This window comes from Diospyros lotus, chromosome 2 (assembly GCF_014633365.1).
Source record: "Diospyros lotus cultivar Yz01 chromosome 2, ASM1463336v1, whole genome shotgun sequence".
NCBI lineage: Eukaryota > Viridiplantae > Streptophyta > Magnoliopsida > Ericales > Ebenaceae > Diospyros > Diospyros lotus.
In genome coordinates, this window is record NC_068339.1 from 7,840,317 (window position 1) to 7,865,419 (window position 25,103).

The 25,103-nt window shown below is 35.3% G+C and overlaps 2 protein-coding genes across 3 annotated transcripts; one reads left to right on the top strand and one right to left on the bottom strand.

Moving 5' to 3' along the window:
• Nucleotides 1–16,503: 16,503 nt before the first annotated feature.
• LOC127795447 (GDP-fucose transporter 1) lies at nt 16,504–18,494 on the top strand. The gene is made up of 2 exons (XM_052327118.1): nt 16,504–16,646; nt 17,086–18,494. Exon 2 carries the CDS (start codon nt 17,123–17,125, stop codon nt 18,161–18,163), a length of 1,041 nt encoding a protein of 346 aa, XP_052183078.1. The 5' UTR covers nt 16,504–16,646; nt 17,086–17,122; the 3' UTR covers nt 18,164–18,494.
• Nucleotides 18,495–19,843: 1,349 nt separating this feature from the next.
• On the bottom strand, nt 19,844–23,135 carry LOC127795446 (myb family transcription factor EFM-like). Of its 2 annotated transcripts, XR_008021798.1 has the most exons (5): nt 22,687–23,135; nt 21,472–22,098; nt 21,164–21,240; nt 20,467–21,072; nt 19,844–20,324 (listed from the first exon to the last, which is right to left on the bottom strand). XR_008021798.1 is itself a non-coding variant. In XM_052327116.1 (4 exons), the coding sequence occupies exons 1-4, from the start codon at nt 22,886–22,888 to the stop codon at nt 20,566–20,568; spliced, it is 1,413 nt and encodes a 470-aa protein (XP_052183076.1). In that variant the 5' UTR covers nt 22,889–23,135; the 3' UTR covers nt 20,353–20,565. The 2 variants fall into 2 exon arrangements, 1 of the variants encoding a protein (XP_052183076.1); XM_052327116.1 differs by lacking the exon at nt 19,844–20,324 and having other exon boundaries at nt 20,353–21,072.
• Between the last annotated feature and the right edge of the window lie 1,968 nt (nt 23,136–25,103).

The following is a 25,103-nucleotide window of genomic DNA, read 5'->3' on the forward strand; positions in this document are numbered from 1 at the left end:
TTTGACTGAGTGTCTAGCCTTGAGAAATTGGGGGAAAGGATTGCACAATGCTTATAGATTGGACCTTGATGACAAGATTATTAATTAGGCATATATGATTGTAGCTTTGATTGCAAAGGTGACACTAAGGATAATAGTGAGGGTTAAGGATTTGTGTAGAGGGAGCAAGAAAAAGAGCATAGCAGGAGAGGGTGAATGAAAATTATTTTTTGGTGAATTTGTAGGGTTAAGAAAAAGAGCAAGAAAATGAAAATGATTCGGGAGGGGATTTCTAAGATTGTGAGGGAATTTTACACTGTGAGAGTGAAGGAGATGTCATTATTGTGAGACGAGGGTAGGTTCTGGGTTGGGGGTTGGTGATGGGCCTTGATGTTGAGGGAAGGAGATGTACGATGATGAGAATAACAACATTGGGGTGATTGAGGTTTGATAAGGAAGGATTGCTGTTTATGGAGTTTGGGGGGGGGATGTTGTTGGTGGTGAACAGAATGCCAACCATCAACGATGAGGCGACTACCATGGGTGTGTGGTGAACAGAATGCCAACCATCAATGATGAGGCGACTACCATGGGTGTGGTAGAAGATGCTGTGAAGTTGCAGTGTGGTGTTTGATGAACAAACAGGTCGTTGAGTGCCTGTTTGGCTAAGCTTTTTTAAGTGGCTTAAATCTTTTAAATTGAATAATGTTTAAACTGATAACATATTTGGATAAATATACTTTTAATTATCAAATAATAGTTATGTGATTGGTTTAAATGAGCTAATAAGTTATTAGAACTTGATAAAAAGACAAAAATTATAAACATGTTAAATAATATAAAATTTTATTATTAAATATTAATAAATTATACATAATTATTAAAATATATATTTATATCATATATATATGTGAACCTTTTATTTTTCTCCTTCAAATATATTACCATTAGATTACAAAAAGCTGGGGTGACGACCACGATGATGGCGATGACCGCAACCAACGACAGCGTTGGACGGCTTGTTATAGATGCAACAACGATGAAAGACTCGACAAATTGCTAGTAGTAGGCGACATGGAGGACTCGACAAGTTGTAGATTTGGCGATGACGATCGCTCATGGAGAGAGATCTGACGATGGCAATAATGGAAAAGGCATAGATGCGGGGAAGGAAAGATGGGAGAAAATGAGAACAGTGGAAGAGAAGATGGGAGATGGGAGAAAAAGTAATCTCGTACTAGGGATAAGAGGTGTAAATATTGAAAATGTATGAGGGTAAAATTGTAATGCACCCAGTCAACGCAAAAAGCTATTGCCAGCATTTTTGTAAAAATTGGGGAGGTTAAGGGCCTGTTCTCTTTGCTGTTTATAACCCGTTTTGGGTTTTTAGTTTTTCAAAACACTAAAAACGTGTTCTCTTTGTTATTTTCAAAAACGCAAAAAAAAAAATTGTAAAGGAAATGGAAAACAACAAAAAATCGTTTTGGTTGTTTTCAGCCAAAACACGGTGCAAAATGAAAAACACGAAAAACGGTCCCTTTTTCCTTCTCCCTTGCAGACTTCGGCCCTTTCTCCCTTGCAGACTCCATCTCCCTTCCTTCTCATTTCATGCAATGCCCAAATCGGACTCCCTCGCACTCTCTCTTTCTCCATTTTTCCAAGCTCTCATTTCTTTCTTTCAGATTCGAGTCTCTCGCTTCCGTGTTGGCCATTGCAGCACCTACCACCGTCATCACCGCCGTCGCACGTCGTTCGCCTACGCCTTCCATGGCCGCCGCCGCACGTCGTTCGCCTATGCCGTTCGCCTTTCCAGATTCGTCGCGCCTCGTCGTTCTCTCTTCCAAATTCGCCACACGTCGTTTGCCTTCGCCGTCAATCGCCGCCGCCACACGTGGTTTGCCTACGCCATCCGCCGTGCCTCGCCATCCGCCTACGCCATCCTCGCTGTCTGTCACTTCCTCTTATGGCTCTTCTTTTAGGTTAAACCCTCTGTTTCTAATTTTGATTTTGTATTCTGATTTTGTCATTTCTAATTTTGCTTAACCCTTAAATCTGGATCTATGTTTGTAATTTTGTTTTTAATTTGATGCTTAAATTTATATCTATGTTTGTAATTTTGGGATCTATGAATTTGTTCTCTAAATACGATTTCAGATTTAAAAAGTGTGATCAGCTCTTTTAGAGATTTCTTGAATGGTTGTTGGGTTAATTGAGTTTGTTTGGTGATTGTTGGTATGATTGTTGGCTGTTAGTGATTGAGTTAATGTTGTAGAGGTTTTTTTTCATGTAATTTTGTGTCTTTAATTTGGAAAGATGGTCGTGGCCCAAATTCTTTATAAGTGATTAGAAGGTACTTATTATGAATAGATACACAAAAATTTTATATGCATAAGAAGATTATAACTAAATACGTGTCTTTAATTTTGTGTCTTTCTGTGTGTCAAATGAATAGATGTACAAAATGTATATTTTATTAATAATATACTAACATCAAATTGTTTTAATTTAATTAATAATCAAATTTATTGAATAAAATATTATAAAATGCTTTTTTTCAAAATTTTAAAGTGAACGCGTTTTCGAGTTTTTAATTTTGAGAAATAATTTTTTAGAATGACAAAAAGAACACGTTTTCAGCAATTTCAAAACAGACACTCAAAATATAAAACTAAAAATGAATTCAAAATTCAAAACTGAAACATAAAGAGAACACCACCTAAGTTTCTTACAAATGCTAATGCATTAGCTTTTAAGCTGTTGATGATGTCAAACACTTAATAAAAGAAGTTTGATAACTTATAAGTTAAACTAATAACTTATAAGCGATTAAACTGCTTAGTCAAACAAGCCTTCAAACTGCTAGAGAAGAGGATGGGGGTCACCAATTGGTGATATCAAAAAGTCTTAATTGGTGATCGATGGTCAAAGCACTACTATGACCTATTTACTGAGAAACCCCAGGATGGAGAAAAAAGCTCTAGACCAGACCAGGGCAACTTTAAAAATAATTGATGATATATAGGGCATTTATATAATGAATATAGGGTGAAGGTATAAATGCATTTTTGTATTTTATTAAAAAAGTTTTATGAATGCGTGAAGCATAATAGCAATAGTGAATTTATATATACTTGTGTATATGTATGTACAAATTCATTGTTGCAATGGGTTTAATATGTATATATAAACTTGAAATTGAATATATATAAACCTTCAATCGATCATTTATATATATAGAAATCTGCAATCAATTGAAGAAACAATACCTATATATATATATATATATATATACCTGCAATCGATCGGAGTAACAATACTTATATATATATATATATACAGTAGAGATATATAAACTCATATATATATATATATACCTATATATATATACTTGCAATCAATCTGTCTCTGGTACAAGAACGACAACGACAGGTTGGACAGTTTACAAAGTATAAGAAAATAAAAGAAAAAAAAAAAACCTAAACACCTGTCGCGTGAATTTCACTTCCACCATTTGCACTTTTTATTATTTGTTTGAGATGTTTAACAGGTGTTTAATAGGAGGTTTTGAGAATTTGAAATGCATACTCTTATAATAAAGTATAAAGGTACATTTATGCTTTCACCCAATAAATATATAATATATTGATTATGAACTGTTAAGCTCAAGAGATAAACAAATAAGATTTTAATAATAATAAAAATATTTTTATAATATAAATATATTTTTTATTAATAAAAAAAAAAAATTTATTTTGAATTAAAAGTGATTTGTCTTTAAACATATTTTTTTTGTTTTGATCATTTATATTTCTAAAGTTTATTTTTGAATTTTCATATCTTAATAAATGCATTTCTTACTCATGCAAAAAGTAAATTTATTTTAAATTAAAGATGATTTGATTTTAGACATGTTTTCTTGTTTTAATCATTTATGTCTTAAAAGTTTATATTTGAATTTTTATATCTTGATAAATGTATTTCTTACTCATGAAAAAAATAAATTTATTTTGAATTAAAAGAAAATTATTTTTAGATATGTTTCATTGTTTTAATCATTTATGTCTCAAAAGTTTATATTTGAATTTCATATCTTGATAAATGTATTTTTTTTTATGCAAAAAGTAAAGTTATTTTGAATTAAAGATGAATAGCTTTTAGATATGTTTCCTTGTTTTAATCCTTTATATCTCAAAAACTTATATTTTAATTTTCAAATCTTGATTTCTCATGCAAAAAGTAAATTTATTTTGAATTAAATGTATGTTATTTTTAGACACGTTTCCTTATTTTGTTCCTTGTTATTTGAGAAAACTTAAACAATATTTAAATTTCAAAATTCATATTAATCTTTTCTTTATATAGAGGTTCAAGATAGAACAAACTTGATAAAGCATTCAAACAAGAGTGAGAATATTCAAAGTAGTGAGAATGTTCAAACAAGAATGAAATTCTCAACCATTGATTATAAATTTATTATTTTTACTCACTTGTGTGAGGAGATTGTATTTGCTAGTAGTGTACGTGCTACTGGTTCTTACTTAAGCAATGGATTGTGTGTTGGTTCTAGTTCCATTTAAAAGATAGCGTTAATTATTCCTAGTGGAATTTCAAATTAAGTTTTAAAAGTCTCAAGCTAAGTTTTAAGAGAGAGAATTAAGCTCTTTAGAGTCTAACTTCTATAAATTTCTCTTATTTCTTATGATTGTGTGATATTATTATTATTAATCCTATTATAATAATCACATATTAAGATCACAAATTTAATAATTTTTAAAAAAACTCAATTCATCCCTTTTGAGTATTAACATGTGCAACCTTAAATATGGTAGAATACATGTGTGTGTATATTTGCTATGCAAGAGAGAACAACTAACAAACAGAGAAAACAAAAAATACCCTTGCTCGCCAAAGGGCAAAGGCTCAAGCCACACAACCGAGCCACCTAAAACTTGATTACAAGATATGATAGTTAAATATGTAAAAATAAATTTGTGTGTTAATTCCCTAAAAACTTAATTTTGTTGTAGTAATTAACACTTGGCCAACTCCATTATTAAAGTTGCTCATCAAACAACCCCAAATGTTCACTCCAAGTTAGGCTGCTCCTGATAATAATAGAGTTATAGGATTCAAAATATTTTTACAATAAATTCAATATTTCATACGAGTTTGGCCAGACAACCTCACAGAGAGACTTACAGAATAAGGTTGAAAAGACTAAAACACCATCCACTACATAGCCCAGCCCTCGCCTTCCTCCTCTCTGTCTTTTTCGTGCGACCGTCGACCGTCGCGCCTCAGCTCGCTCGTCGCTTCGCCGCCAGCATCCTCACCATCCAGCAACGGGCGACGAGTGAGGCGAGCCACGACAGTCGGCGGTCGCACAAAAAAGACAAAGAAGAAGGAGGTGAGAGCTCTACAAAACAACCATAAGAGAAGGAAGAGAGGAGAGAGGCGAAGGTGGGCGAGGGCAATTGGGTCATTTTGACCCCATTCGGTAAGCCCGTCTGTAAGGGCGTCGCAGTGTAGAATTATTCATTTCATACATAGTTTTTAATGTGCATGGTTATTTATTGTACATAATTTGTTATATGTGTTTGAATAATTTATTTAAATATACATTATAACTTAAATATAAATAGTACGTAATTAACATCAGTAAATTTGAAATTTCAACTTGGAATTTCCTGATCCTGAACTTTAGTTACTGTTTTTTTATTTGAAATATCAAGTGATATCTATACTCTACAAGATCATAATGAAACTCTCTTGATTGTTTGTGCCCTTAATTAAGCCTCCTTAAGCCTTAATTAATATATATTCAAAGGCACACCGCACTAGCCTTTTTTCCTTCACAAAAGCCCATCATATACATGAATAAGCAAAAATAAAAAAAAAATATTTAATTTAAGTGTGCGTTTTCTATACAACAACGTGACAAATGACAATTAATTACTAATTAATGATAAATGATAATTTCCAAAAATAATTTGAAAATTCATTTCATGAATATGTGAATAAGCCAATCGTCTCTTATATTATCAAGTCATTACACAAACAAAAAAATTATTTAATAAAATTTATTAGATATAACCCTAAAGATACAAAATAGAAAAACCCATCTTGCATGGCAACTATAATATCGACATTCTAATAATTACTTGCTAATCAATTTAATAGGTATTTTTCTTTTCATATTTATTACAATGATTAATTGTTTTCATATTTCCTAGCAAAACTAAATATAAATATGAAGGTTGTGCCCGTTAGGGCCACATCATCCTAGCGGCACAGCCTTGAACCGTCGCTCCCACTCTTGTCACAGGCCTGACTTGTGCTTTAAACGAGGCTGCCATGAATCTCTTTTTTTTTTTTATTGGATTGTGCCACATGTACTGATGAGATATATAAGTTCAATGATCGAAATGAATTTCATTCGATGATGAATTTTGATCAAACTTCATTATTGTTACGATCAAACAACAAACCTTAGGGCTTTTACATAGTATTTCAATCACTAAAGATTGATGAACAAAATCGGAAGCAAAAATAAACATACACCGAAACAAAACGAAAAGCCGAAAAACGGGTCACGAGGGATTTATCGTGGTTCACCTCAAACTGAGGCTATGTCCACATTGAGCTCTGGTAAGAAAAGCTCACTGAACTATGAAAAAATCAGAGATTACACCCACATATAAAACCTCCCCCTCACTCTATACATACAATGGTTCGAATAAACAAAACTTGCCCTAAAATCACTTAATACAGATTAAATGCAACCTAATCAAACCATATAACATGCTCTATACAAAGCATTTACAAAAGAAACAGAAACAGAAACAGAGAGCAAACTAGAAAGAAACCCTAGCCCGAGGGTGAGAGCCAACAACCGAAAACACAAAGCCCTCTTTTTCTCTCGCTTTTCTTCTTCTCACCTTTTTCCCGATTTTCGTCTGATCTAAACACATCCCAAGACGAGATTAAAAGCTATAAGGAATGGCTGGGATTGACTCTCATAAAGCATTGAAGGATGGCTGAGATTCAATCGTGCAAGCACGATTGATTATTACAACAAAAATAGCAGGGAATAAGATCGGGCATAAGAGAGAGATCAACCGGGAGCCAGGAGAGGCTGCGGATGGTTGCCACGTGCTGCCATCTAGCAGCTGTCAATTGGCAAACTGCGGTTGCAGCACGTGGCCCTCCAACCAGCTAAGAAAAACGACGTCGTTTGATGCTTCATATCCAGTAATCTCCACCTTGAAGCAACAAACAGAAGGCAAATCTCACAGATTCTTTCAAGTTCAGCATGCATCAACCCTCACCTTCATAGCTCTGGCTGAGCTGATCAACCAATACCAACATGCAACAAGTCCAAGCAATACTTGAATTTTGTTGCATTTAGCAACTTTGTACCCATGTCTGCCGGGTTATTTTCTGTAGGCACTTTTAGTATAGAAATAGTGCCATTTAAAACCAAATCTCTAACATAATGATACCTGACATCCACATGCTTAGTGCGTTCATGGTAGACTGGATTTTTGGTCAAGTGAATCGCACTTTGACTGTCTGAATACACCTCAGCCTTACCTTGAAACAGGTGAATTTCCCGAAGCATACCTTGAAGCCAAACAGCCTCCTTCACAGCATCAGTCACAGCTACATACTCAGCCTCAGTGGAAGACAGAGCAACCAGAGGCTGCAGCTGTGACTTCCAGCTAATGCAATTTCCACCTAAGGTAAAATATAGAGCAGTAGTGGACTTTCGGGTGTCCCTATCCCCTGCAAAGTCAAAATCTACATACCCAACAAGATCAAGAATACTAAATCTTTTCTTGTAAATTAATCCAACATTAACAGAGCCATGTATATATCTTAATAAATATTTAAGAGCATCCCAATGAGGTTTACCTGGGTTGGACATGAATCTGCTGAGGGATGATATAGCATAGGCTAGATCAGGCCTAGTACTAATCATAGCATACATGATAGTTCCAATTGCATTAGCATATAGAACATTTTCCATTTTAATGATTTCAGAGTTGAACGATGGGCATTGAGATTTAGTTAAGGCAAAATGTCCAACTAATGGAACACTTACTGGCTTGCAATTGTGCATGCCAAACCTTTTAACAGCTTTCATTAAGTAGTCATTTTGATGAACTTTTAAGCTGAAATTTCCTCTATCCCTTTCTATTGACATTCCCAAAATTTTCTTTACTGACCCTAAGTCTTTCATGTCAAAGCTTGTGTTTAACATCTATTTCAATTCACTTATCTTAGACTTAGACTTACTGATTAATAGAATGTCATCTACATATAATAATAGATAAGTAGGGACTTTGGAGATAATAAAATAGAAACAATTATCATATTGACTCCTTACAAAACCAATCCCTAAGACAAAATTATCAAACTTTTTATACCATTGTCTTGGGGATTGTTTTAAGCCATAAAGAGATTTTTTCAGTAAACAGACATGCTCAGGCTTGTTTGAGTCAATATATCCAGCAGGTTGTGTTATGTAAATTTTCTCCATGCAAAAAAGCTATTTTAACATCTAATTATTCTAATTCAAGGTCAAATTGAACAACTACAGATAACATCATGCGTATGGTTTTAAATTTAACTACAAGGGAGAAAATTTCAATATAATCTATACCTTCCCTCTGAGTAAACCCCTTTGCCACTAATCTTGCTTTATACCTAATTGGGTCAGTGGGAGATATACCTTCTTTTAATTTGTACAACCACTTACATTGAATTAATTTTTGTTTCTGAGGTCTAGGAACCAACTCCCAGGTACCATTAATTTTAAGTGAGGATATTTCCTCTTCCATGGTCTGCTGCTACTTTATAATTTCCTTGGAGCTAATAGCCTCCTCATACATGGATGGCTCACTGCTCCTTAATTCCAGACCTACCACTAGGGCACAAAAGACTAAGTCTGAAGAGGCATACCTTGTAGGGGGTCTGGTAACCCTCCTACTCCTATCGCGGGCTAGATGGTAATCATTGAGATCTTGGGCTGAGCTGTGATGCTCCACCTCAATCTCAGGTTCATCATCTTGTTCCTCTTGATCATCATCATGATCAGATATTTGATTTTCATTTAGGATAGGAACATCCTCTAGGTTGGATTCTGTTGGAGCAGTTGGAAAGGAACCTTGAGCCTGCTCCACCTCAATTTGTGATCCTCCTAGAATGATAAAATCATCTAGACTTCTATTAATGTTGGTCTCTTGAGAGTTAACTGTTTTGCAAGGGAAAGTGGCTTCATTAAAAATGACATCTCTGCTAATAATGATTTTTATCCCACTAGATTGTCTTTCCCATAATCTAAAACATTTGGTCCCTTCTTGGTAACCAACAAACACACACTTAATGGACCTAGGATCTAATTTACCTTCTGATTTGTGAGCATATGCTTCACAACCAAACACCCTAAGGTAATCAAGGTTTAATTTCCTACCGGTCCATTTTTCTTCAGGGCATTTTAGATTTAGGGCAGTGAAAGGACTTATATTCACTAAATAAACTGCAGTAGACAAAGCCTCCCCCCAAAAGAATTTTGACATATTAGATGTGAATAAGAGGCATCTAACATTTTCAAGAAGAGTTCGATTCATCCTCTCAACTACCCCATTTTGTTGGGTTGTATACCTCACAGTCCTATGTCTAAGTATTCCTTGGGTATTGCAGAGTTCATCAAACTCTTTGTTACAGAATTCCAGACCATTGTTTGTTCTTAAGGTTTTAATCTTTCTATCTATTTGATTTTCAATTATGTTCTTCCAAGTTTTAAACTTCTCTAGAGTCTGGCCTTTAGTTTTTAAAAGAACAACCCAAACCTTCCTAGTGAAATCATCAATAATAGAAAGAAAATACCTATTACCACCTTAAGTAGGGACCTGAGAAGACCCCCATAAGTCTGCATGTATATATTCTAGGCATACCTTCACTAGGTGAGTTCCCTTATGGAAACTCAGTCTGTGTTGCTTGCCTAGAACACATGGCTCACAAAAATCGAGAGACCCCACTGGCACTGAACCAAGGTAACCTTGGTTAGATAGTGCCTTAAGACCTTTTTGGCTCATATGGCCAAGTCTTAGGTGCCATAATTCTGCCTTATCAGACTTGACTATGCATGCAGAATTAATATTATTGAAAGGGAAATAACAACCATTCAAAACATACAATCCATTTTTCTTAGCACCAGTTAGGATTAGATCATCTCCTTTAAACACATACATTGATCCATTTTCTACTTTATAAGAGAAGCCCAGTTCATCTAATGTGCCAAGAGATATCAAATTTCTTTTTAGGCCAGGAACATATCTTACATCAGTTAAGGTTATGGTTTGTTATCATGCAATTTAAGGGATATGCTTCTTATACCTTTAACCCTACATGATTGGTTATTTCCCATAAACACTGTTCCAGATTCATTTTTATTAAAATTATGAAACCAATCAATGTTAGAACACATATGGAAAGAACATCCAGAATCCATGATCCATTCATTATCAATAGAAGCATTTGAAACAGTAAGAACCTCAGCTAAACAATATGAATTATTAGGATTAGTATTTATATTTCCCCCTTGCTTTTGTTTCTTGATGTAATCATAACAGTATTTCTTAATGTGTCATTCTTTCCCACAGTGGTAACATTTCCATTTTTGCTTACCCTTTTTGTCTTTCTTCTTACCCTTTTACCCTGACCCACTAGTATAATCATTATTACTAGTAGAATGTTTTTTCTCATTCTTCCCCTTTACAAAAAGATTGTTTCCAGATTTCTTTGATGTCCCTAGTTCCAGTTCTCTAGCCTTAATGCCTGAAATAACAAGGTCTAGACTAGGTACTATGCCAGTATATCTTAATGCATGTTTAACAACATCATAATCATCAGGCAATGAATTTAATAGAATCATAACTTCACTAGAGTCTCCTAATGCTTGATTAGTACCTCTAAGTAACAATGCAAGCCTAGTAAATCTGTCTATGTTCTTATCCATTGTCTTAGATGTACTTATTTTAAAATTAAATAACATGCCTTTCAGATATACTAAATTAGGTGCAGTAATGACAGAAAATAAAGCATCTAGTTTATTCATGAGTTCTAAGGGAGTGAACATACCATCTACCTTGCGAATCACACTGTCACCTAGGTGGAGGAAGATCAGATTAAAGGCTTCTTCTCTGATTTCCTTTGTCCTCGCAAGCCGGTCTGCTGACCATTTGCGATCATCCGTCTCAAGTGTTATAAGCACTTTATGATGAAAGAGTAACACTCTTATCTTCTTCTTCCAGCTTCCAAAATCTCATTTTCCATCAAATATACCAATTTCAAATCAGGTAGAGTTCATCTTCGCCTTGCACGAAGGTAACTTAGGGGTCTAAACTCAAAAAAGAATCAACACAGCATACACCCACTGAAAACAGACTCTCTCAGAGAAACCCTAGATCACCCGCAAGAATAGATGACTAAAACCAGAAAAGGAAAAACGAACAGATTGAAATTACAGAAAACCCTAAGAGCCGAATTTTAACACGGCTCTGATACCATTGTTACGATCAAACAACAAACCTTAGGGCTTTTACACAGTATTTCAATCACTGAAGATTGATGAACAAAATCGGAAGCAGAAATAAACATACACCGAAACGAAACGAAAAGCGAAAAAACGGGACACGAGGGATTTACCGTGGTTCACCTCAAACCGAGGCTACGTCCACGTTGAGCTCTGGTGAGAAGAGTTTACTGAACTATGAAAAAATCAGAGATTACACCCACATATAAAACCTCCCCCTCACTCTATACATACAATGGTTCGAAGAAACAAAACTTGCCCTAAAATCACTTAATACAGATTAAAGGCAACCTAATCGAACCATATAACATGCTCTATACAAAGCATTTACAAAAGAAACAGAAACAGAGAGAAAACCAGAAAGAAACCCTAGCCCGAGAGCGAGAGCCAACAACCGAAAACACAAAGCCCTCTTTTTCTCTTGCTTTTCTTCTTCTCAACTTTTTCCCAATTTTCGTCTGATCTGAACACATCCCGAGGCGAGATTAAAAGCTATAAGGAATGGCTGGGATTGACTCTTATAAAGCATTGAAGGATGGCTGAGATTCAATCGTGCAAGCACGATTGATTATTCCAACAGAAATAGCAGGGAATAAGATTAGGGCAGGAGAGAGAGATCAACCGGGCGCCAGGAGAGGCTGCGGATGGTTGCCACGTGCTGCCATCCAGCAGCTGCCAATTGGCAAGCTGCGGTTGCAACACGTGGCCCTCTAACCAGCTAAGAGAGACGGTGTCGTTTGATGCTTCATATCCAGCAATTATTAATCATTAGGTTTCAAGGCCAATTAGGCATCATGAAATCCAGCCAGTCTTTATTATGGGATGAAGCCCAGGGCTTCATTTAGAGATGACAAGCGACAAATTAGATGAGAATATTTTTAAATTTTAGTACCTTCAATCAACCTCTTAATAACTCAATTATTTATACAAGTAATATTTTCCGCCTTTATATTCTCCGTAATGGTGGCTTCTTTCCGCAACCACATAAACCCTAGCTTTCTTACTCAATCACCTTTTCTCGTCCCATTTTCTTCGCTTTCGCAGATTTTCCCGAGAAAATACTAACATGTCTCTCATTTCCCTGCTACCCATTAATGTGTCGAGGCGCAACATGCTAGATCAACATGGGTATGATAATGTGGAAGCTGGAATATCTGAGAGTGCATCGCTGCCATGCATAGAAGATTGTGACGACGACGACGGACCTTACGGCTGCGCTCCGGCAGCAACATCGTCGACGAGGGAGGCTATGACTGCTGCTATAGCTGCGTGTGCGAATGTATGAATATTATTGTTTAATTATCTACAGTTGGTTCAATTCGAATTTAAATTACCCAACATATGAAATAGCATAATATAACCAAATTAATCATATCTAGACAATTATTAACTGAAAGAGCAATTAATCATAATTTATCTACTACAAGAATTCTCATTCCAAAACCAATATTGTGCAATTGCATTACACTTTTTCCTTAGCTCGATAAGAAAAAATAAAAAATAAAAAAGAGTCAAATAAACCAAACATGTGAAGAAACAGAAAAAAGTGGTACCTCCAACCCACCAACTCAAAGGAATTGCCTCACTGAAGGCCAGTGATTAGCCATTTATCTGGTATGTGAATGTTTGTGAACAATCTCAGTCTTCCAATCAACTCCCAGCGATCCATGATAATATTTATTTATTTTTTAATTTTCCTTCCAAGTTAGAGACGGGTCCAGAAATCTATATAGGTGAGATTAAATTTTTTTTTTTAAAGTATAAAATTATACATCACAAATTTTGGGGTGGACTAGAATTTTTTTTGACTGAATTATTAGTAAAATTTATTATTTTTTATATTAAAAAATTAATTTTTTATATTCTTTTAATATTAAAAAATAATTTTTAATATTAAAAAATTAATTTTAATTGTGAGCTTCATGCTCCACCCCTGTTCCAAGTAGAAGTTAAATTTCAAACATAACATTAAGCTCTCTTCTCTTTACGTTTTAATTTTTATTTTTGAATTTTAAATTTATTTTAAATATTTTGTTTTGATAATCTATTTTCAAAAAATTAAAAACACATTTAGTTTGTCATTCTTAAAAATTATTTCTCAAAATAAAAAATTAAAAAATACCTTCTGTTTGAAATTTTGAAAATAAATTTTTATGACATTTTGTTTAATAAATTTGATTATTCAGTAAATTAGAATTATTTAATATTAATATATTATTAAAAATATATACATTTTAAAGTTGGTGAATCATGTAATATTTTTTCCCATTGCAAGAATAAAATACGAATAAATAAATAAATTAACATAAAAAAATAAGAAGTACAAAAATAAAAATTAAAGACATGAACTAATAATTATATAATATGATTATGAACTGATGAGATTGCATCAAACAGTTCAATAACAAGTGAGAAATGATTATAAGCTTCAATACAAATACCAAAAATAAACATAATTTAAAAATTAAAATAATAAAATAAAATTACAGACTCATGTACAAAAATTAAAACAATAAACATAGATTTTTCTTTATTTTATTTCTATATTTATTTATGATTTACTTTTAATTCTTTCTAATTTTAAAACTCCAAAAAAGCATATAGTACATACAAGTAAAAAATCTTAAAATAGCACAATCATATCTTAACGAGAACGAAGAATACAACGACGAGAGAGGCAAGACGATGACAAGAGATGCAAGGCAACGGCTAGAGTGGTAAGAGAGGCGGTGGTAGCAACAGAGATGGAGAATGTAGCAATAGTCGACGGCATAGAAAAATAGATTTAGAGGGAATCGAGGCTTCGATCGGTAGTTTGGTGTGAAAACAAAGGGGAAGGAAGAGAAAAGTAGGTAGAGAGAAAAAAAAAAGTTTTTGAAGATCGTTTTTCGTATTTTTATTATTGTAAGAGTATTTTTAGTGAAAACACTTAAAATAACTTTTTGTTATTTTTGAGTTTTTTTATAATTTTTTTATTTTTAAGAATATAAAAATAAATAAAATTTCAATATTTTACAAAATTAAAAACTCGAAACAATCTTAAAAATTATAAAGAGAACAGCCCTTAGGGTGCGTTTGATAAGGGTGAAAAATGATAGTGGAATTCATTTTCTACTCAAATTTTAAGAAATTCTATCAAATAACTTCTTCTTTTTTTTTTTCCATAAAATTTGAATTCCATATTAGTTCAAAAAGTGGAGATTTTTTTTGAAAACAAGGAATTAGAATTCTTAGGGGGTGGGGTGAGAATTGAAATTCCATCCCACTTTCCACCCTCCAATCAAACATTCGTTTGATTGCAAAGGTGAAATTTGAGTGGAAAGAAAATGAATTCCAGAGAATTGAATTTTAGAAAAAATAAATTTTTGAAAATTAAAAATTTAAGCTGTTTGATTGGTATAATTTTTTACCTAGAAAATGATGTTATTTTTCATCTTTTGGTGTTTGATTGGTAATATTTTTCATAGAATTGGATAATTTTCTTGGCATTTCGTGTTTGATAGGCATTATTTTTCATGAAAAATGACGCATTTTTTATAAAATTTAATGGTGAAAATGTATTAAAAAATATTAAATCTTGTACAGAAAAATTAAAATAATGACGTATTTTAAATTAATTAAATTATTTTCTCAAAAAATGAAACTACAAAATTAATTTTTTTTGTTTTCTAAAAAAATAATTTATATATAATTTTTGACATATTCACTTTTTATACATATATTTATATATTTATATTTATTAAATATAACCCCCGCCAAACCCCCCCGCCCTGCTCATTCCAACGGCCGCACACTTCCATTTTTTAACTGTGGGGAAAATTTCATCTTCTCCCTAAATAAATTTGATTTTTTTGATTTGAAGAAAATGACCTCACGTGATGATTAATAAGAAAATAAATTTTTTGAAAAAAAAATACTATCAAATAATACAAAAATTAAAAAATAGATAAAAAAATTACATTTTTTATGAAAAATTTGAGCTATCAAACGCGACCTTAATATCTCATTCACTTACGTTTTGTGGTCAGAATTTAAGTCCATCTAAAGCTTATCACTATAATATTATAACATTTATATGTTTTTTCAAACTGATGGATGGATGGATTTAATGAACGGACGAGTAAATTAATACTGCATCTGTAGCATTCAATAAGACTATGTTTGGAGACGTTTCTCTTAGCTTTCTAAATTTTACTGAGTGTAATAATTTGTTTAACGAAAAATAGTCTCATTTACAAAATAGCACAATGCTGGAGCACATTTTTGTGAAATAAATAATGATTTATTTGAAGACCAACGGAAATTTTTTAAAAAAAATATATTTTTTGATTATTATTATTAGTGTGACCCATTTCAAAAATTAAAATTAATATTAGGTGGCATTTATAACCTAATCATTCGAAATTACAAATTTCAAATAGTATTAGTTATATTCTCAATATATAATAAAGGAATTGGTTCATTTATTGTGCCCTATTTTACAAAAGAGACTATCAATCAGGCTTAAGAATATTACAGTCACATTATTAGGTTATTTATATTTGGACAAAATTGTATATTGCAATATAAAAACTATTTATATTTATATTTATATAGAAGACAAATTGAGTAGATTGATAGGTAATATTTGATCATCTTCTAGCTAGTTGTTTAAAACGATTTTGAAATTAATTATTTTAGTTGCAATGAGTTGGTCAAAGACAGCAAGTTTCCAGAAATGGCCCCCCCACCCACTCACTACCTATTGCAAGATCCAAGTCAACAAACAAAAATGATGTGAAAAAATTTAAACCTTACTTTCAATAAAATTTATTTAATATTAATAATAAATAAATATCACCAGAAATGTCGGAGGTACCAGATTTACCCAATTATTACTATTGGTCCTGATCGCCTTTATTGCTTAAATTTTAATTTCTAACCGACGGTTCCAATTCCAAACACGGCCTTCGCTTCCATCACGTACTGTGAAGCAGCTCCTTCTTCAAAGCTGTAACCCTCTTCGCTCTCTATCTCTCTTCATCCAGGCGCGAAGTTGTCGGAAGCCTTGGAGAAGTTCGCCCGCAAGGTTCCGTTTCGGATCGCTCTTTGATTTCATCAATTTTATCTTCTTTATTTAATCCCTCTATTTGAGTCTGTCGGTCATCGATCTCTACACATTTGACTAGGGTTCCGATTCACTGGACTTTTGTTCCCATCTTGCACCCATTTAGAACGCCAATCGATTCTAATTTCTGCCGAATTTAAAGGCTTTTGTTTGATATTTAGCAGCACAACACGGTCCATTATGCCCGGGCTTTGGTTTATTGTTCTTCATTTCTGTTTCCGCAAATCCCCAATTTGATTTTAATTTTTTTTGGGAAAATTTAGTGGGTTTTACTGCTTATTTAGCATATCAGAACGGTATCGTGTGCAGTGAGATCGATTTAGGTCTGTTGGTTTGAAATCTCATACTTGTATTACTTCGAATTTCAAATCTACAACAACAAGGTCATATATTTGTTCAGATCTGGTTCCCTAGAGTTGAATTTGAAGTGTGAAACTATGTCTTCGATTCGATTTGATGCTCCAAAGCAGTACTATGCTACGAGTAGTCTTGTGGTTGGTTATGCTCTCTGTTCGAGCTTGCTTGCTGTGATCAACAAGTATGCCATTACCAAGTTCAACTACCCAGGTCTTCTGACTGCGTTGCAGTACCTAACTTCAGCTCTAGGAGTTTGGGTTTTGGGAAAATTGGGGTTTCTACACCACGATGCATTCACATTGGAGACTGCCAAGAAGTTCTTGCCCGCGGCTGTTGTGTTTTATCTCGCGATCTTTACGAACACCAATCTGCTTCGTCATGCCAATGTCGATACATTCATTGTGTTCCGATCCTTGACACCCCTGTTGGTTGCTGTTGCTGATACCGCATTTAGAAAGCAACCCTGCCCATCGAAGCTTACATTTCTTTCGTTGGTGATTATTCTTGGTGGTGCTGTTGGGTATGTTGCCACAGATTCGGGTTTTACACTCACCGCATATTCTTGGGCATTTGCTTATTTAATCACAATTACAACTGAAATGGTTTACATCAAACATATGGTCATGAATCTTGGGTTGAATACTTGGGGTTTTGTTTTGTACAACAATTTGTTGTCATTGATGATGGCTCCTCTGTTTTGGATTATTACGGGAGAGTATGCTGATGTGTTCGCTGCTGTGGGATCAAATTCTGGGAACTGGTTTCATCTGGATGCATTTTTTTCTGTATCATTGTCATGTGTATTTGGCCTGCTCATTAGTTTCTTTGGATTTGCAGCCCGGAAAGCCATCTCTGCCACGGCTTTTACTGTCACCGGGGTGGTCAATAAGTTTCTTACTGTTCTAATCAATGTGTTGATTTGGGATAAACATGCTGGTCCATTTGGTTTGGTTTGCCTCATCCTCACAATTGCAGGAGGTGTTCTTTATCAGCAGTCAGTTACTAGCCGTAGCAATGCTCTGTCACAGCGTGATTCTTTGGTATCTAAGCAGACGGACAGTGTCACTGACGGAGGAAAAGAGGAAGAGAGACTTATCTCTGGTAAAATTTCTGGTGTATGAGCATTTTGCTTAAGTTGATCATTCTCCAAATAGGTTAAGTATAATTTTTATGCCTATTGTGGGTGGCTTTAAGATCCATGCTCTATTAAGTCTGCTAAGATTATTCTTGAAACGCTTAATCAAGTCATTTTTTGTTCTTGTCGGTAGTTGAGCTTCTATTCTAGTATATTTCTTCTGTGAAGCAGTTGCAGGATCATGCCTTGTATGGTTTTGACTGTCTCAGTAGAATGAAAAATGTAATGACTGAAACAGCTTTATTTCCGACTCTGTTAGTTTGCATTTATCCCTTGTTGGAGAAATTGAACTTTTTGGTGCAATTAACTATCCTTAATTTGGTATTAAGTCTATGGCACGGTTGGGTTTGGGTTTGAATCTTGTCTTTTGATGCCTTCCTGTTACAGTTCAAAATAGCCTACAACCTCATTGCTTAAAGTTCCATTTCAGAGTGTTTTTAGTTTTTTCTTCTTTATTGTTTGCTTTTCGTTTGCAGATTAAAAAGAATAAGAATGTAACGTGTTTAGTAATTATTCGTTTGCATCTAAAAAGAATAAAAATGTAACATGTTTAATAATTATTGCTTGTTTCCGTTTTATCTTTAATTTCATTTTTTTTTGCCCTCCCTTCGCTCCCCCACTCTCCTGCAGGCAAGTGGAGTCGCCAGCGAATAGAAAATATCAAAAAGGAAAACAAGTAATTAAGCTGCCGTTTGACAGAGCTTTAAGTTTCAGTTTCTAACCTTCATTTTAAACTTTTTGTGTTCTTTTTGGGGTTTTATTTTTAGGAAATAAGAACTAACATATTTGGCAACTTTGTTTTTTGTTTTGTTTTGTTTTTTTTTTTTTTTTTTTCATTCTCTTTCCCACATCTATTGTTGTCAGTGACTAGAGTAGACATCGGAGGTTCCGGCAACTCCATGGAGACGCCGGCGGTCATTTGGGAGTCTTTTCTGGAAAATCCGGTTAAAGTCATAGGGAACTGTGGCCTGTTTCGAGCGTCCCCATTTGTCTTTTTGGTGCACTAAGCACTCTTTCAAGGGAGATCACTCCAAATTCTAATACGCATAAGAGCTAAAGTTAGCACACTGAAGGATGATTTTGATTCAAAATTGACAAAAGAGGGGGAGGAAGAAGAATTTTACTGGAATGGGTGATGATATTAACACACTTTTAAAGCGAAGTTAACACATCAAGTTGTTGAAAATGGTAAATATACCCTTCTTTTAAACAGAGAGCATTTGTTAAAGAGGAAGAGAGCGTTGGGGGAAAAAAAAGCAGAAGGGCATTTTTGTTATTTCAATCATTTTGGTATGTCAACATTAATTGTAATGTAGGCGTGTTAGTATCAAATATGAGTTTGAGCTTTACAATTGCGTTCATCGTATTTCATGCATGGAGGCATAAATTTATTCAAAAACCAAAGACTGATCGTCGTAAGATGCGGTTCCTGAAGTTTCAAAGGGGAGTGGGAGTGGGATTGGTACTTACTCCATATATAATTATCATTCTTAATACAAAGGTGCACCAAATCACTTTATTGTTGATGAAATTATAATTCGTTAGTTGCAGGTGTCTGTCTTTGCTGCCTAGAGGATTTTATAAAAGGAACAACGGTCCAGCGGACTCCACTCCACATTTCTTATGACGATAAAACACCATTTTTGCATTAAGGACACAAAGTACTTGTTGTTGCCCCATAAAAGTTTAAACCTCGATTACAAATGCGGTTATTACAGTCTCTTAATAATGACCTTCCACTAAATTTGACTTATGTTTTGCAACACGGCCAATTTATTTACATGTTTACAAAATTAATAAGAGAAGATTTCTATGAATGGGGACCCCTCCCTCTCTAAATTTTTAATCAAATCAAGCATACATCGTTTCACCCTGACCCATTCATTCTTCACCAAATCCCGAGACTTGTCTTAGAAGCTTTAGAACACAAGTCCTTTGTGAAAATCCTCTACTGATCTGGGCCATCCAGCCCAAGCCAGGGCTGGTCTGATCTACGAACAAGGTGGGCCCACTTGAAGGGAAGGGCCCATTGCAGCAAAGTAGTGCCCAACACCATCTTTGCGACGTGGCACTTTTTGACCCTAAGAGCACGAAGGCAGCATATCATTCTCGGTGCTTTCACTGTCTATTAAAGACAAAGGGCAAATCTGTCAAATTCACAAAAGCCAAAAGCCATATAAAACCCAACAATCTTCAATTCTAATCAAAATGGCACATCAAAAGCATCCAATGGATAATATTGGAAAACAATAATAACAATAAAAAAAAAAAAAAAAAACACTCACTCACTTTTTCATTTATGCCCTTTTTACCCTATACAGGGGAACAATTACGTACATAGACTTTTGCTAATCAAATTCCTAAACCCTAACCCCAATCACGCAGCCGTTAGAACCTGAGAGTGATTCCACTTCCGTTGCTCTCTTGATCACCTTCCTGCCGCAGAGCCGCCAACCCTTTTCTCTCTTCTCCGGCGCCGTTCTCGCCTCCACTCTCGGCTTTCCAGCTGCTGCTCTCGGACTTTCCATCTTCGAAGCTCTCCGACCGGTCTCCTGGCACCCTCACGTCGGATTCCGGAGAGCTGTGGGTCTGCGAGGAGGCCTTGTACATCCGGAGCTGGTGGTGGTGGAGAGCGGGGTGGGCCAACTGGTGGTGGGCCGCCGGCGGTGGCGGCGGTGCAGGGTAGAACTCTTGGGGCACTTGTGGGACCGGAGCACAGTAGTGTGGAGGAGGATGGGTGGCCGGGTGTGCACCGTATAAGGTTGGTGGTGCGCCGCCGTGGGAGGCGGCGTACTCTTGCGGAACCCATATGCCCCCCAAAACCACTAACTGGGGTGCTGGTGTACCCGCTGCTTGTGGGCTGGGACTTGGTCGTCTGGTGTGAAGCCTATATTTCTGCATGCATATAAACACAGACATATATAAATACATATGCACAGTTCATTACATAAATATATATATATATATAGAGAGAGAGAGAGAGGACCTGGAGATGGCTTTTCACTTCATCATTCGTCAAGCCATCAACCTTCATGAGCTCTCTGATTTGTTTCGGTGTGGCCACTGGAACCATTATCCATAAAACAGAAGAGTATAAGCCAAATCCATAAAGAAATAACAAAAAAGCTATCATAATTGTTCCAATCATCAATCATATATATATATATATATACATATATATATTTATGTATTGGTATCAATGAGAACTGACAACTAATATATCCATGTCTACTGGAAGGATCACTATCAACTTTCTCAGTTATGGTTCATTATCCATATACTTTGGCTGATTACCTTGAGAACCACCTAGCATTTGAAGCGCATGGACAAAACGGCGGTGCAAATCCGGCGACCAGCACCTTCTTGCTTTCCTATGAGTCTGAGTAGTGGTGGCACCGGTTGCGTTGGTGGCGGCCGGAGTTTGAGAAGGATCTGCCGGAACGCTGCTTCCTGCTTGCACTTGCCCCACCTTACCAGGATTCTCCCTGCTTGAGCAAGTAATTCCATTATCAACCTCTAAACATTTCTTTTCTCCCATTTCTTTGTTGATTGAAGCCAGAGCCAAATCGGGAAGAGCCTGTAATGCCGGGCTTAGCGACGAGTTCTGATCCTTGGAGAAGGGAAGGAAAGCTCCTCCATTTCTTTGTTTGTTATTATTTAGAACCAAATTGGTACCAACAGTACAGAATCCAATTTCAGTTTTTCTGGGAGATGTATTAATGGGGGATTGTTGCTTCGTTCCATCGCTTGCTTGGCTCCACAGCTGTGCAGAAGTCATCCAATTCGCCTTATCAGACATGGTTGCTGCCTTCTCCGAGCATTCGGCGCTTGAATGTTTAAGAGGTATGAATTCCTCAAGAACGGGCCGTGGTCCTTGATTTTCCTTGTAGCTCTGCAATTGTTGCCTTGAGTCCTCCATGACTACAAGAAATTAAACAAGTTTATATGAGCAATAATCAAATTACACCATTTTGTTTTTAACTTTTCTTCTTTAAAGTAATATCTAGGTATTTGAGTATCTTCATACTTTGTTCGAGTACTAAAGAGGAACAGAGGGAAATCTAGCAGCTAATTCAGAAGATGGAAATTAAAGCCATTTCTTGATTCTATTATCAAAAAAAAGATAAAGGAATGAATGGAAGCTAGCCAGTGCTGCATAAAAACTGAATATCCCACAGTAGGTATGTAAAACAGCCATCTTTCGAATCTTAAACAGACGATTGGATCTTGAATCTGTTGCTGCAATATAAAACTAAATGGTGAAGACTTGCACCTCCAGGTTCAAAGAGATCAAGTGTGTTCGAAAGTGTTTCAGGACATTGGGCTAATATGGTGGCAATAGGTGACACAGAATTAGGGTTCGAATTCAAAGAGCAAGCTTTGAGAAACCACTACCACATCCAAGGACGACAACAGGCACATAAATTACCTACCCAATCTTGACACAAGTAGAGGTAGTGACAATAAATAACAATACTGGCTTCGTTGATATGAAAAGAGTATAGGTACCATTTGTGAGGAGTTCCATGCAGAGGGGAAGCTCGCGCTTGAAAGCATCGATTTTGAGCCTTTCTTCCTCGAGGCGGGCAAGGAACTCTTCGAGCTTTTGAGTCTGGTTATCGGCAGGCTGGTCTCCAAAAGATTTGAGCAACAAAGAGTGGCTGTGGGGCTTGCAGTCAAGGCTTAGTTCGGAAGGCGATGCCATGATCATTTACTTGTAGGTACAGTGGGAATTAATTAAGATCGATATATATGATCAACAAACTCTTTAACACAAATGCAAATTCATGCTATATTGCATGTAGGAATAGAATTGGTATGTGGGGAACAAAGACGAACAAGGAAAAAAGGAGGCTGTGTGGCCTAATATTTTCTTTCTAGGTTGGAACTTGGAAGAGAGAGAATTAAAGAGAGGAAAAGGGAAGGGATGTTGTTTCTGAACACAAGGAGGATCGAGAGGGGGGATGGCCTGCTTTTTAGGGTTGAGTTCGAGAGGGAATAAAGTGGGTGTTTGGAGAGAGAGAAAGAGAGAGAGAAAGAAAAGGAAAAGCTAAGGAGATAAAGAAGGATGGTAACTTCTTTGGAAAGAAGAACAAAGGGGGAAAAGCTAAAACTAAATTACATGAAATGTGTGTGTGTGTGTGTGTGTGTGTGTGAGAGAGAGAGAGAGAGAGAGAGAGAGAAGGGGTGAACTTAGAGATGGAATCATCTCAAGGGGGTTTCTGACACCTGAGAGGTCATGTGCTCTCTTTGGGGCAGTCTTTGTGCCAAATTCAAATCGCCATTTCAAAAGAGGATTCTTCTTCTTCTCCTTCTCCTCCTCCTTCCTCTCCTCCTTCTTTGTGTCCTTTCTTTTCCTTTTTGCCTTTATTTTCTCTCTTTGTATAATCCATGATTACTACATATGTAGATGAAACAATGGCCTATCTCATGTTTTTCTATTTACATCCATGCATATGGATAGTGGTTTAATTTTGAACTTTTAAAGTTCTCATAAAGAAGCCTCGTATTCCTTAATGAGTATCTAGAATTTCCATTATATATATATATATATTAAGCTGTCTCATCTTTCCAAACTGATAACTTGCCTTTATGTGCCATAAGAGAGAAGAAATCATGGCAACCCAGATTATGGCTAGAAAGTTTGAATAGATTCATTAGCTATGATTAGCTGATAATCACAAGTTCAATTAATTAACGAACTAAGCCTCCATGATGTCAACCGGCAGGAGGCTGAAATTTTGGCACTTACATATATATAGTAGTCCATAATTACCAAAGCATATAAATATATAGGATCATCCTTAATAAAATGAATTAATGATTCCGCTATGATCAATTAATTAAAACTGAAAGCCTTGGAAAAGAGCATATACCGTGCAAACTAATTTTACACAGTCCAGAGAGAGAGAGAGAGGACATATTCAGATGGTGTTTAGAATCAATCCACCATGCAACTTTCTTGTAGGTTTCAAAAGCTGCACGACTGTTTTACACTACGAGAGAGAGAGAGAGAGAGAAGAATATGAATATCTAGTGAAAAAAGAAAACATTGGTAATTATGAAGAATAAAATATTGTAGGCTTAAGGAAGGAATATCTGAGTTCCAATTAACAAAGCTTAGAGACAGAACCGAACCATCCCCCCCCCAATAAAAGAATAATAAAGGGAACTAACAGATGGGAATCTTCTTCTGCTACTAACTTTAGTGAAGTGGCTAGGAAGCTAGGAAGATTCCCTCCTCGCCCCATTCTTTCCTAATTTCTTAAACAATTTCTTTCTTTTACCAGACAAGGCCAGTCAGATCCGCCTCTGCATCCACACAATGCTTCAACTTGCTTTGATTCAAAGTTTACCATATCTAATTACCCGTTAATTATTTTAAAGCACCTCTTAATATATGTGCGTATATATATCTATATATATATGTTGAATATGCATATAGAAAATTGCTATATTATAATCATCATTTTAATTTTATCTTTTTTTTTCATAAAATTTAACACACTTATTTCTGTGGTGAAATTTAAGTCCATACAATAATCTTCTAAATTTACAAAATTCTCCTAATAAGCTGAACCCCAATATTTAGGTGGATGTACGCTGCCAACTAAACTATAAAATAGCTAAAAATGATAATTTCAGCTAAAAATAAAAATTTCATCCCATTTTTATCTCTATTCCTGTAAGCTGAGTAAATAGTCATTTTATCTTTCCCAACTCACTAAGTCATCAAGAAATTATTTTTCATTAAAAAGTTCGTAGCATTTTGCAGAGAGAGAGGATTGCATCGAATTCTCTGTGTCAGGAGAAGAAGGGGAGGATTTGCATGGGAGTGCAAAAAGCCTGCAATGAGAGAAGAGAGAGAATTATTATTGCATCGAACTCTAACTCTCTCTCTCTGATCGAGTAGGAGGAGAGAAGAG

Bases quoted from the DNA above. Each gene is read 5' to 3' on its own strand.
- LOC127795447 (XM_052327118.1), top strand. From the start codon at position 17,123: ATGTCTTCGATTCGATTTGATGCTCCAAAGCAGTACTATGCTACGAGT.
- LOC127795446 (XM_052327116.1), bottom strand. From the start codon at position 22,888: ATGATCATGGCATCGCCTTCCGAACTAAGCCTTGACTGCAAGCCCCAC. The intron at 22,099-22,686 runs GTACCTATACTC...AATTTCTTGTAG, and splicing joins CATGGAACTCCTCACAAATG to TCATGGAGGACTCAAGGCAA. The intron at 21,241-21,471 runs GTAATCAGCCAA...TAATGGTTCCAG, and splicing joins AATGCTAGGTGGTTCTCAAG to TGGCCACACCGAAACAAATC.